We start from the raw sequence: 13,264 nt of genomic DNA on the forward strand, positions 1-13,264 counted from the left end.
CAAACAATATTTTGATGGCACAAAAGCACACTGTACATGTAATTCAGGAATGAGTATGGGTGTTTATTAAACAAAACTAATAGGAAGCTAAAAACTTATACACAATGACAAAGCAAGTACAAAAAAAAGGTCAACTACTGTCTCGATTACGTTATTCGAAAGGCTTTTTTCATCAATCGCCTTATCATGACGGTTTTTTGTTTTGTTTTGGTTAGTACTGTACTCAGCACACGTCGTTGCCCTCATGAATAACAACATATTTGGCCAAAGTTGCCATGACTGCCATGACTGATGATGCTCAGAGTAACCGCGAACAAAATTACGAGTAAAACAAAAGCATGATCACACTGTGTTTGGTGCAGTATAGCGCCCTCGTCGTGCGCACTGGTTATACTGCTTTCTTTCGACGCATACCCACTGTGCCTACCGGTAGCTGGCAGCTCAGTACAACGACCAAAGCACTCCAAGTCTATCGTATGCTACTGTATCTGGTGATATGCATACAGTTTGTATGTGTGTATTGACAGTTTGTACTTAATGACAGGCAAATGTAGCGATTTTCATGATCTATCTGGACAGGGTTTTCTTCTCGATTTTACACACCACTAGGACCCCTATTTGAGATCGTCAACAGTGTTCTCATTTCGTCATCGCGTTTGGAACTAGTAACCTCATCTACGGTAGGAATGAAATAAGATGTAAAACAACAAAGAAAACAGACACCAAACGTTTTTGCCCCTTCCCCCCCCCCCCCTTGCCCCCACCAGAATAACAATGAAATACTGTTCTGGTTACTGAAAAATCTGAAAGCGGATGCTGTGATAAAGTGATTGACTGCGGATTAAAACCTTCTTGGTTGATTTTACAAGATGAAAATAGTTATGCTATATTGGACGTCACTGCAATACCCGTTAATACTCTATCTGTTACACGAGAGCTGGCGTCATCTGCGTTATATTTAAATTACATTGATATACAATTGTATTAGATACTATTGTATATTCCACAAAGTAACTTCTTAAACATTCTGGGAACATTTGCTATACTGTATGCTACTACTGTCCAATTATTGACACTCATCGCATCTGTGAAATCATGATATCTCCGTTTGCTGTCGTTTAGGACGTCTTTCCGCATGAAAGTCTTCCTGTGACCTGTGACCTCGGAAGCGATGAGTGCAATGCCTGTATTGTAATTAAACTTCAAATGCGAAAGTTATATGATCTTAATAAACTGACGGATATTTTCTAATCACTTGAAATCAATTTTCTTTAACTCAAATATCATGGCAGCGAAAAGCATTTAACAACGGCAGTATTTCTAAGATCTAAACTCCTTGTATACGTATAAATAAATGAAAAAAAAAATAATTCTTCAACTACACTTAGCGGGCTGTAAGTAGATATGTATCCCTTGTCTTGCACTGTTGTGCTCTGTGTCTCAGTTCTGCCGGGTATCTTCACTCAGTGGCGATCACACGTGCCACATGAAATGCTGTTTAGACAAACTTTTCTTAGAAGGAGAACACGTGCTCTCCTTAAATCCTCCATACAACCATCGTATGCCCGGAAAGATACTATAAATTCAGGTTCACAAACATGAATTCTTCTTCCGTAACATTCAGTTTGACGAGCATGTCCCTTGCCGCAGGAGATAGGTCTTTGTAGTCGTGTTTTCTGAGAGCGGACTTTCCCGAACGGGAACCTGATCTGGATATCATCTCCCCGAAACCCGCATCAGCGAGAGCAGTGAGGAAAGCCCGAGCCACTGGAGTGGGAAACCTGTTCGGTTTCTTTCCCGGAGTCACGACGATGCCAACTGCTAACGGCGGAGCGAGTTTCCTTTGAGCAACGTATGACGCCTCAAGCTGCTTCTTGCCGTTGGTGAGGACTCGCATGGCGTTCCGGGGATACCTCTCGACGAAGTTCTCGAAATCCACGCTAGTTGGGTACTTGTGGATGGAAGTCACTGTTTGATATGCACCTTTTCTCCTTGCGCGCCGTGCTACACTCCTGGCCAAAGCCTGACTTGACCGCGACAATGGTCTGGGAGGCATAGAGAGGTTGCCGACCCGTTGGCGGGGCAAGAGCTTTGGCAGAGGACGAGACATATTTGTTCGCTGGAGAATTATACCTTGTCTATTATCCCTGGAAACCGATTCTGATGTCGCAACAGCCCGGGAATGGACAGAGACTGGAATGCTGGACCCTGGGGGAGTGTATGACACCTGAACTATTTGAGGATCCCCTGACGCCATGCTCATTTGCACCGGTACGCTGAGTGGTTGGCGGACAAGGGTTTGAGCCGTTGATGGCCTTGTAGGTAGGGTCTCCACTGGTACCTGTTGCTGCAGAGGAACTCTGTGTTGTCGCACAGACTGAGTGTGAGGCCCAACACCTGCGACCACGCGATTAGTACCATCTCTCCGAGAAACAAGCCTATTTGATATCGCTGGAGAAATTACTGGCGCAGTGGGTCCCTGGGTGGTCGCAGAAACGAACGTTTGGGGTCTAACAACGTCCACAAGCCGGCGATTGTGCTCCATATTATTTCTGGTCTCAGCCGCGGCAGGTGATGGTTTCTGGGCAGAGGCTGACTTTGGAATGTGTGTGCTCTTACTACTGGAAACACCCTCACAGATGGCAACAGAGGGTGTGAGTAATGCTACCTTGTGGCGAATACACAGCCGAATGAGACTGACAGCATTGTTCACGATGTTTGCCGAAATTTTAGTCTGGACAAATTCGGGCGTCTCATTTTTCAGAACCATCTGTCCCTGCTGGGTGAAGATGGTTCCAGCACTCTGGTTCAGGCAGTGCATGACGAGAGCGAGCCTAGCCACCTGACCCTGACTCTTGGACAGAATGCGTCGTAACGGGCGATTTTCACTGGCCATCTGCGTAGAAGAACAGAAACATGACTGGGAATTTATATCTGTCTCATTAAACAACAAAGTTTTCATGATCACAACGCGTGTTACTAATATCGGTCATGATGGACTCCTCGCACACACAATCTCTTACTATAACCCACCTGGTCAAGCTTTTCTTCAACTTCGTTGTAATAGGATGCAAACGCCGCATCAGCGCCCGAGTCGAGAGTGTAGACCCGCAAGTTGTCGTGGTCCTGTCGAAGTTTAAGGAAGATTGGAGCGAGAAGAGGACCATTGGCACCGACGAGTTGATTGTGGAAGACTCTACGATTCACTGGGCAGGCAATCGCTACGGTGGTCTCTAGAAACCCAGAGAATGCGGCAGACTCGTTGATACGCGGAAGGATATCCTTGTGATTGAGAAATCCTGAATGACGGATGAGACAAAGGAGAGAGATATTCTGACAGAGCAATACGGTAATCGGACATTGTATAGTTGCAATGGCATTGCAACAATATTGGTCATTACATCTACATGTATGAAAGTTACATCTAGTTTGGCACATACTTCAGACATAGGTGCATGATGGCGGCATCGCACATGGATCAAAGGGAGTTAATAAGACTGCATCTCTTGGTATGACCAATTCATAAGTGTCCAGATGGGGGTGTGCAAATCATCCGAAAGTCTCTTTAACGTGCAATAACATTCTATTTAAGTGACTTCGGTATTAACTTTAAGAGACTGAAATCGATCAAAATAGTAAATATTTCGTCATAATCGGATATGAAAAAGACGTTCGTGGAATCTTTAACATTGTGATTTCGTATGCCACTGGTCTCAATCAAAATGCAAACTACAAGAGAAGTTCAAATATAAACTTAACAGATCCCAACTATTGGTTAATACACAAAAATTGTATCTGTGTTGTGATCATGTTTTTAAGTCACTGATTTACCAAATACAACAATTTCAAAGTTATCTCAATCCACCAATACAAGTGAATGTAGATTTGTTCGTTTGTTTGTTTGTTTGTTTGTTTTTGTTTCTGTTAAATTTCCTGTCAAAAAGTGATAAACCTTGGTCAAAATGTATGTGCAATGTAGAGACTTTGGGGGCAATGAAGTCATCACCCCCATCTAATCTGCATAATGTGGTCGCAGTTTACAAAGTGTACATCATTTCTACAAATTTGAAACTTGCAGTGTAAATTTCATTCCCGAGTTTTATGAAGCTTCAACAATTCATTTCTTCACTCGATTTTACTCTTGTTGGAGCCAAATTGAACATAGAATGCCCTGTTATGACGTAGCATGTCAAATGCACAACAAAACAAACAAAATAACACAGATATTTATATGGCATAGCTGCCAAAAACTCTGATCCGAATTGTTCTGTCATCCGTTGAGGAATAAAAGACTGTGCAATACCAACAATTATGCTGTAGGACCGCGGGAATCAACAAAGGAAATTAATTTCCAAAGCAAATACAACTTTGACTTGTGATCCTCGACCATTCACCTCTCAAACTTGCTTTGAGTTGCATGCAGATAACACTCCTATCACTATTGATTATAAAATATCTTCAGAAAAACATTCAAAGCTTATATCTCGGTACGTTCTATTCAATTTTCATTTTTATTCATTTATTTCCTTTTTACGAAAGAAGCGTCGTTATATGCAGGGATTATACCTCTTGAAGACTCCGTCTACCTTCAAGTTACTATACCATGCTATCAATAAAGACTGAAATCAGACTCAAGAGCAAAATAAATGAATGTTTCATATCAACCAGTCCAATGAATATACAGTATTTAAGCAATTTGTGAAGCTTGAATTATTTTCCTAACACTTAGATAGATATCTGCCAACACATTGAAGGGGTACAAAAAAAAAAATATTGAAATTCTTCAACCCCAATGTATTCCGCTAAAAGTGTGCACCAGATCGTTAAATTTCATTTCTACAAATTGAAAAGTCCCCTCGTGCGCTGGGAAGGGGTCATACCTCCCACAGCCGCCCCCCCCCCCACCTCCACACAAACTTATTATTATGGTGTCCACAGTGAAGACACACACGTGGATCAGTAGGTGACACATATCATTCACACTGTCCTGAATATTCTTTCTTCTTTCTTCTTTGTTGATTGAACAATTTGCAGATATTCCATCAAGTGTGCACCGGATCAATGCATTTCAGTTGAACTAAATACAAAATGTTCGTTATTCCGAAATGTTACACGTACAGATGTTCGTGAATCCGAAGATAAGATAGAGTTCGAAAAAAGAATATAAAAAAATAAATAAAATAATAATAAATAAAAAATAAGATAAAGTTCGTTAATCTGAAAAAAAAAAAAGTGCGTACTAACGAACCTTCGGAATAACCAGCTAGAACCCCTCCCCCATTTTTTTTTTTTTTTCACTTTCGGATTTGCGAACCTTCGAAATTACTAACCTTATTTCATTTTCGGATTAAGAAGCCTTTGAAATAACGAACTGTATCAACCTTGTCATTCCACTGAGCGGCTCATCCGTTTCCCCACTCGATACATGAAATCGCTGCCACGTTCAGTCTTACATGAATTTGGGAGCCACTATAGCTAAAAGATATGTGTAATTATCAACTTCATAATCAGTATTTGTTGAAATCAGGGGCGGATCCAGGGAGGACCACAACCGGCGCACGCCCCCCCTTTATTTTTTGTTGAAACAAAAGAAATAAAAAGAAAAAAATGGGGGGAGGGGTGCGTGCGCCCCCCCTTTATTTTTGTAAACACGCCCCCTCTTTACGAAATTCCTGGATCCGCCCCTGGAAATCATCGGTATGCACAAGCCTTTTTCGCTACTGTTACCATCACTACGATTATATTTTATTGAGTAATATAGTTGGATTTAAATTATGTTAGCACAAAATAGATATTTATCCATACTTATGCGTTTGTTGATACAATAAATACATGACAGTAATAAAACCATGCTGAAACAAATGAAAATAAATGAAATCCGTATCAGTACATCACAGTCATATTCGTTACATCTTGCATAAATTTAAAGATCTACATCGATAGGTACATACATGTAGTTGCAAATGAAATCATTTGAAGTGGCTACATGTATAATGTGTACACTTTCACATTACAACAGCTCTGATTTGCTCTTTTGCACAAATTTCTGGACGGGACTTACTTTTGTTTTATATGCTTTATTAGTAAGTGATATTTCATTTCATTTCATAAATAAACAAGCAAAATATAGCCAACATAATAATTTATGTTAACGTTCCAAATGAATCTTCAGATTGTTCAGCAAGACGGCGGCATCGAACATCGATCATCAAAGGCACAAATACACCTGTGGAATTCTATTGTATTTGTATATCAATAGAAAACTGACAATACTGTTTGAATAATTACATTTAGTTGGAACTCCAAATCTTAAACCTCCTTGGTTGTGAAGCATGGACTTACTACGCACATGGACTATGAATACCGATGAACGGAGGTCTTTCTTTGATCCGACCAGCATCGCCGCCACCTGATTATGTGAATCTTGATGAGTTGCACTCAGAGTTTGGACAATGACGATAAAATCATGCATGGTCACCGACAAAAACAAAAACAAAAACAAAAACAAAAACGTTTCCCTCATTTCGGTTTTATTTCGCCGAGGTGTTCAGACATAACTGCCTTTGGGCAAACAACAATGATGTGCAGCAGCAAACCTCAAATCATGACAAATATCGTGCATTTCGCAAATAAAATTAACTGAGCGATGATTTTCCAATACTGATACTCCACAACTTCACATGCATTTTGTTTAATTGAGATAGTTATTATCTTCTCCGCATGTAGTTTTTAGATATCTCAACGCGCCGTCTTGTTTCGTTTCCAGGCTGGCTGTCGGTGATGCACGATGAGATCAAAGCAGGAAAGCATCTTTAAAATGTCATTGTGACGCTTTTGATAGAAACAGGTGTTTGAATTAATTAAAGAGCGATGTATGTCTTCTGGGTGCGTTCGAGCGCTCTAAAGCGAACCAAAGCGAACTGAACCAAGGCGTAGGCCTACCGTACCGAACGGTACCAGATTTGAAGCATTCGAGCGCTCTGTCGGGAAAGCGTACCTCCTAGTTATTTTTTAGAAAAGGTCACGCATTTTTGTAGCAAGAATGTCATCCACCTGGCGCTTGAACTACTTACAGCTGTCCCGAACAAAGAGAATGATGTTTTTGCATTGTGACGTATGCGCATGATACGCGCATGCGTAAAAGTGGACCACGGGCGGGCCCGTTTCATAAAACTTGTCATCAGTGACAAGTTGTCATAGATGTGACAAGCTACTGAAATCCTTGCATCTGATTGGCTGAGAGAAAATTTGTCATAGAAATGTGGCAGTTGTCACTGATAACAAGTTTTATGAAACGGGCCCGCCCGTGGTCCACTTTTGGCTCGGTACAGTACGGTACGGTACACTTTACGAGCGTAATTCGAGCGCTCCTCTGGCGCGGGTACGGTACGGTATAGCTCGCTTTAGAAGAGCGCTCGAACGCACCCATTATGTGTAGTAGGTCCATGGTTGAAGCAAGGTGTTTTTTAAGAGATAGAGTAACAACAGTCTGCTATTCCTTTCAGTGGCGTATCTGGGGGGGGGGGGGGGGGGGGCAAGGGGGGCACGTGCCCCGGGCGCCACTCCTTTCTTTCGTTCTGAAGCGATCGCCAATTGGATCAAAAGAATTCGCCAACGGTTTCGAACATACGGGGGGGGGGGGCGCAAAAAAACCCGAATCAAAAAAGATAATAACAAAACGTAATGATGACGCGGAAATATACAAATTTCGGCTCACTCGCTCGTACTAATTTAGAGTATTTATTTAAGTCCTCAGTTTGTTGGTATAAATCGTTATCTATAAGGCCGTCACTATATCTTGATTACAATTGTGAGATTTAATAAGCAAAAAATGACAAGAGTTTCGTGATTTGTAAGCTGAAATACAAACATTTTCGGCTTGCTCGCTGCGCTCGCTCGCCAAAATTTGTATAAAAAAAGAGAGGAAGATAAGAACAAAACGTGACGATGACGCGGACAAAATGATAATGTCTGTTGTGTTCACTCATGTCATTTTTTATATTTAGCAGGAAAAATGTTACACGGAGCAGCGACTGCAATTTCATTCGTTCTGAAGCGATCGCCGATTGGATCAAAAGAGGACGCCAACGGTGTCGAACATACGGGGGAGGGGGGCGCAAAAAAAAATTCAAAAAAGATGAGAAAAAAAAAGTAATGATGACGCAGAAATATACAAATTTCGGCTCACTCGCTCGTACTAATTTAGAGTATTTTTTCAAGTCCTCAGTTTGTTGGTATAAATCGTTATCTATAAGGCCGTCACTATATCTTGATTAGAATTGTAAGATTTAATAAGCAAAAAATGACAAGAGTTTCATGATTTGTAAGCTGAAATACAAAAATTTTCGGCTTGCTCGCTGCGCTCGCTCGCCAAAATTTGTATAAAAAAGAGAAGAAGATAAGAACAAAACGTGACGATGACGCGGACAAAATGATAATGTCTATTGTGTTCACTCATGTCATTTTATATTTAACAGGAAAAATGTTTCACGGAGCAGCGGCTGCAATTTCTTTCGTTCTGAAGCGACCGCCAATTGGATCAAAAGAAGGCGCCAACGGTTTCGAACAGACGGGGGGGGGGGGGGGGGAGGGGCGCAAAAAACCCGAATCAAAAAAAATAATAACAAAACGTAATGATGACGCGGAAATATACAAATTTCGGCTCACTCGCTCGTACTATAAATTTAGAGTATTTTTTCAAGTCCTCAGTTTGTTGGTATAAATCGTTATTTATAAGGCCGTCACTATATCTTGATTAGAATTGTAAGATTTAATAAGCAAAAAATGACAAGAGTTTCATGATTTGTAAGCTGAAATACAAAAATTTTCGGCTTGCTCGCTGCGCTCGCTCGCCAAAATTTGTATAAAAAAAGAGAAGAAGATAAGAACAAAACGTGACGATGACGCGGACAAAATGATAATGTCTATTGTGTTCACTCATGTCATTTTTTATATTTAGCAGGAAAAATGTTACACGGAGCAGCGACTGCAATTTCATTCGTTCTGAAGCGATCGCCGATTGGATCAAAAGAGGACGCCAACGGTGTCGAACATACGGGGGAGGGGGGCGCAAAAAAAAATTCAAAAAAGATGAGAAAAAAAAGTAATGATGACGCAGAAATATACAAATTTCGGCTCACTCGCTCGTACTAATCTAGAGTATTTTTTCAAGTCCTCAGTTTGTTGGTATAAATCGTTATCTATAAGGCCGTCACTATATCTTGATTAGAATTGTAAGATTTAATAAGCAAAAAATGACAAGAGTTTCATGATTTGTAAGCTGAAATACAAAAATTTTCGGCTTGCTCGCTGCGCTCGCTCGCCAAAATTTGTATAAAAAAGAGAAGAAGATAAGAACAAAACGTGACAATGACGCGGACAAAATGATAATGTCTATTGTGTTCACTTATGTCATTTTATATTTAGCAGGAAAAATGTTACACGGAGCAGCGACTGCAATTTCATTCGTTCTGAAGCGATCGCCGATTGGATCAACAGAGGATGCCAACGGTGTCGAACATACGGGGGAGGGGGGCGCAAAAAAAAAAAATAATAAAAAAAGATGAGAAAAAAAAACACGTAATGATGACGCAGAAATATACAAATTTCGGCTCATTCTCTCGTACTAATTTAGAGTATTTTTTTCAAGTCTTCAGTTTGTTGGTATAAATCGTTATCTATAAGGTCGTCACTATAATTGTGAGATATAATAAGCAAAAAATGACAAGAATTCCATGTTTTGTAAGCTGAAATACAAAAATTTTCGGCTCGCTCGCCGCGCTCGCTCGCCAAAATTTATATAAAAAAGATAGGAACAATACGTGATGATGACGAGGACATATACAAATTTCATTTTTTTTTTAAAGCATCATGTGGACTTTGTTTAAAGTCCCTACCGGGACGGGGTTGGAGTTGAACACTTTTTCAGAAATTAGGGGCGCAATTTTCGTGCTTGCCCGGGGCGCCGTTTTCCCTAGATATGCCACTGATTCCTTTTGATCCAATGTTAAATGCCGCCACTCAGAAATATTTAAAGTATGTGCTAAACTGGAGCTGCCCCATAGATAGATAGACAATTGTGATTCATGTGTGTTTGCATCATGACTAGTCATTCTCTGAGGAAGATATGTCTTTATGATGGACATTACTTTTCGCCGTCCTTTTTATAAAACATAAGCGATACATACAAAATTGTGCATGTGCAGGTGCAGACACAGGAATGTGCCAATAAAATTTGCGCAAAAAAAAAAAAAAATGATGAAATAAAAATCCAAATCACTCGACTGTACATGTCTCTGTACACTAATCTGACAAATCAATTTATAAAGAACTATACAGTGTACTTGAAGATAATACCATTTTAGTTTCATTTGACGGAAATGATTGGAAACGTCATAAAACCAGCTTTTCAGAAGGGTAAAATTTCAAATACTTTCCAAACATACAGCTCAGATTTACACTTTTGCACATGCATGCATTTTTGGTCAGAATTGACTTTTGTTTCACACTCTTTATCATAAAGTGAAATTTCATTTGATTTAATACATAAAAGCAAGCAAAATATAGCCAACATAACCTGTTAGAGCTCAAAATAAATCTTCAGATTGCTCAGAAAGATGGCGGTAACTAAACCCCGATCATGAAAGGCACAATTTAATGCACCTGTGGAATTCTTTTGTGCAGCGATAGAAGACTGACAGCTGTTTGAACAACGGGTACAGCCACTTTGAACTCCATCTCTTGAACCTCCTTGGTTGAAGGTTATGCACCATATAAGGTACATGTAAGAGGAAACCATAAACACAAACCGGTGCAGTCGTGCAGGCTGATCCCAGGCTTGCCTGTTTATTAACCACTTTCATCGACTGATCTCATGCATTTCAGTGAGACGTTCAATGTTCCTTCACAATAACAATCAAAGTTGGAAAAAGTGCAACGTTTTGGAACATTGTTTTCTGCAAAGCTAATGTGCTCAGTTATACATGGCAATATTGTCAACACAGATTATTCAAACAATGTAGGTGCTAATGGAAATAATTAAGAAACTCCAGAATTCTCCTTTAAGTTCTCACAACCAACAAACTTGCACTCCATAGTTGACAATATTATGATATCGTATCCCTCTGATATCAGATTACTCTTTTTTTTTTTTGGGGGGGGGGATATAAACACGTCCCGGTTAGTAATTGGCTTTACGTAATACAAGTGGCGAAGCGTACATTTCGTTTTGTGGTGCTACGTTTTTAATTGTTTGATCTTCTTTTATTCTCAACGTATTTTCAATATGATAGCAAGGATAAACACATCCAATAGCTGGATACGTGCAGACATAGGCATTTATAAGAAGGAAATTACAAGAGCCAAGCACATACCTGTGATGTTGAACCTTGCGTCGCTGTAGTAGTTATCCGAGTCGTCTGTCCAGGGGCTCTGACCCGAGTGGAGATCGAAGAAGGCGTCGCGATCTTTTATCTTCTTCAGAGCGTCCTGCTCCTTGCTGTCACGGCTTACATCAAGCTCGTGCTGCACTTTGTGAAGGTCTTTAGAAAAGAGAAAGCACTCCTTGTTTTCCCTTACTCGCTCAGCCAATCTGGCCAGGCTGAACTCAAGGTCTGATATCAACATTGTTGCAGACGATTGTCGCAGGATGTTGTCTGGCGCGTTGTCAAAAAGTTGTGGTGTAGGGTGATAGCTTGCTAACTGTTCCTCGACTTCTCTAATGGCACCCACTATGTATCTCTGCACAGCCGACTTCTTGCGACAAGTGTCATCGACTATAAGTGCGGTCCAGATGATGGGTGGCTCGGGCCAGAAATCGTTCAGCGCGATACAGGCGTTTTTGCCCAACATGGCCGCAGCTGCACTGATGAGTGGGTAGAAGAACGCTTCCCTCGTTGTCCCGAGACCATTCGAGCACATATCGACAAGTTTTGCAATGGCAGGAGGAACAATTGTGTTCCAGTCGGTTTCTAGACCAATGTCTTGAGCAGCTGTCACCCGTTCAGACATCTCTGCCGTATCCACAGGGTTGTTCGGAAAAGAGGTGTTTTTTAACGCCATTTTAAACACCCGGGATATAATACGGATTTGCACTTGCTAATTAGAAAGCTGTGTTTCGATTTCTAATCGATGACGGACTTTATAAACAACATAATCTCAGCCTTCGGCAATTGCTCGAAAATATATAACCAGACATTTATACGGCAGGTGCATGCAAGGATAAAAACTCAGCATGCAGGAACGCTAAGGGTCTTGCTTTAACGCGATGATGCATGTGTATACACACTGCTCCCCGTAAACCACACGTACCGATATAGGATACTCTATAGAAGCTACAGTTCCCGAGCGCTTGAAATGTCCGCATCGTGAGGTATCGAGAGGGCATGGCTGTGTGTTTAGCTAGCGGTTCCATTAGAGCGACTCGACTCTTTAGACATTATAGCTGCCGAGCCATGTGTGTGTGTGTGTGTGTGTGTGTGTGTGTGTGTGTGTGTGTGTGTACATCTATTCAACGCATTCGCTTCGCAATATGGTGTGTGTCGAGTACCTCGACCTATGCATGTGGTGTGTATATTGCCCCAGCGGATCTGCTCCTTTTCCTTATAATAATCTACTTCCCATTCAGACGGGGCAATTATCAAGCTCTAATTTATGCCGCGCGGTGCGGACTTATTTAGCCACACGGGGGTCATGGCATAAAAAGGTCTGTCGGCCTATTATAACGTACGTGTACGCTGTAATACAAAGTACTCGTATTATCTCTTTCTGAGCGACTTCGAAGACTCGGTGCGGGTTGCGTTAGGGATTATAGTTTGTATAGCATTATGTTTAGAGTCGTCTGCGGATGGTAAACTTATGTATGAGCGAGAGCATGCCACTGTCGTTTGATGAAGTGGACACACGCCATCAATAAACGTTTACGACATGCTTCAAAATGTTCAGCCGGGCATATAAGAATCCAAGCAGGAAATTATAGATGTTTGAAGTGCAACTCGACAGTGTGCATGCATATTTCGAAAACAAAAGAGTTGCCCTCCGCTGGATCGTTTTATAAATGCATTCTTTGATTAATATATTTCCTGTATTCGCGCTGTTACCCATTCGATAACATATTTCCGTCTTTCTTTTCATATGCCTCCTTCTTGGTCTCTCTCTCTCTCTCCCTCTCCATGCACTCTCCTCTACTCTCTCCCTCTCTCTTTCTCTTTCATCTAAAATTCCCTAAAAGAGAGCTTATATATATTCACGCAGTTGCATCAAGTTC

The 13,264-nt window shown here is 41.0% G+C and overlaps 1 protein-coding gene across 1 annotated transcript; it reads right to left on the reverse strand.

Annotated features, from left to right (window-relative positions):
- Positions 1-760: 760 nt before the first annotated feature.
- On the reverse strand, positions 761-12,235 carry LOC140229229 (uncharacterized). Its single transcript, XM_072309502.1, has 3 exons — positions 11,373-12,235; positions 3,034-3,299; positions 761-2,896 (listed from the first exon to the last, which is right to left on the reverse strand). The coding sequence occupies exons 1-3, from the start codon at positions 12,058-12,060 to the stop codon at positions 1,577-1,579; spliced, it is 2,274 nt and encodes a 757-aa protein (XP_072165603.1). The 5' UTR covers positions 12,061-12,235; the 3' UTR covers positions 761-1,576.
- Positions 12,236-13,264: the final 1,029 nt, after the last annotated feature.

Source organism: Diadema setosum, chromosome 5, assembly GCF_964275005.1.
Source record: "Diadema setosum chromosome 5, eeDiaSeto1, whole genome shotgun sequence".
NCBI lineage: Eukaryota > Metazoa > Echinodermata > Echinoidea > Diadematoida > Diadematidae > Diadema > Diadema setosum.

Bases quoted from the DNA above. Each gene is read 5' to 3' on its own strand.
- LOC140229229 (XM_072309502.1), bottom strand. From the start codon at position 12,060: ATGGCGTTAAAAAACACCTCTTTTCCGAACAACCCTGTGGATACGGCA. The intron at 3,300-11,372 runs GTATGTGCTTGG...TCCGTCATTCAG, and splicing joins CGCAAGGTTCAACATCACAG to GATTTCTCAATCACAAGGAT. The intron at 2,897-3,033 runs GTGGGTTATAGT...TCTTCTACGCAG, and splicing joins TTGAAGAAAAGCTTGACCAG to ATGGCCAGTGAAAATCGCCC.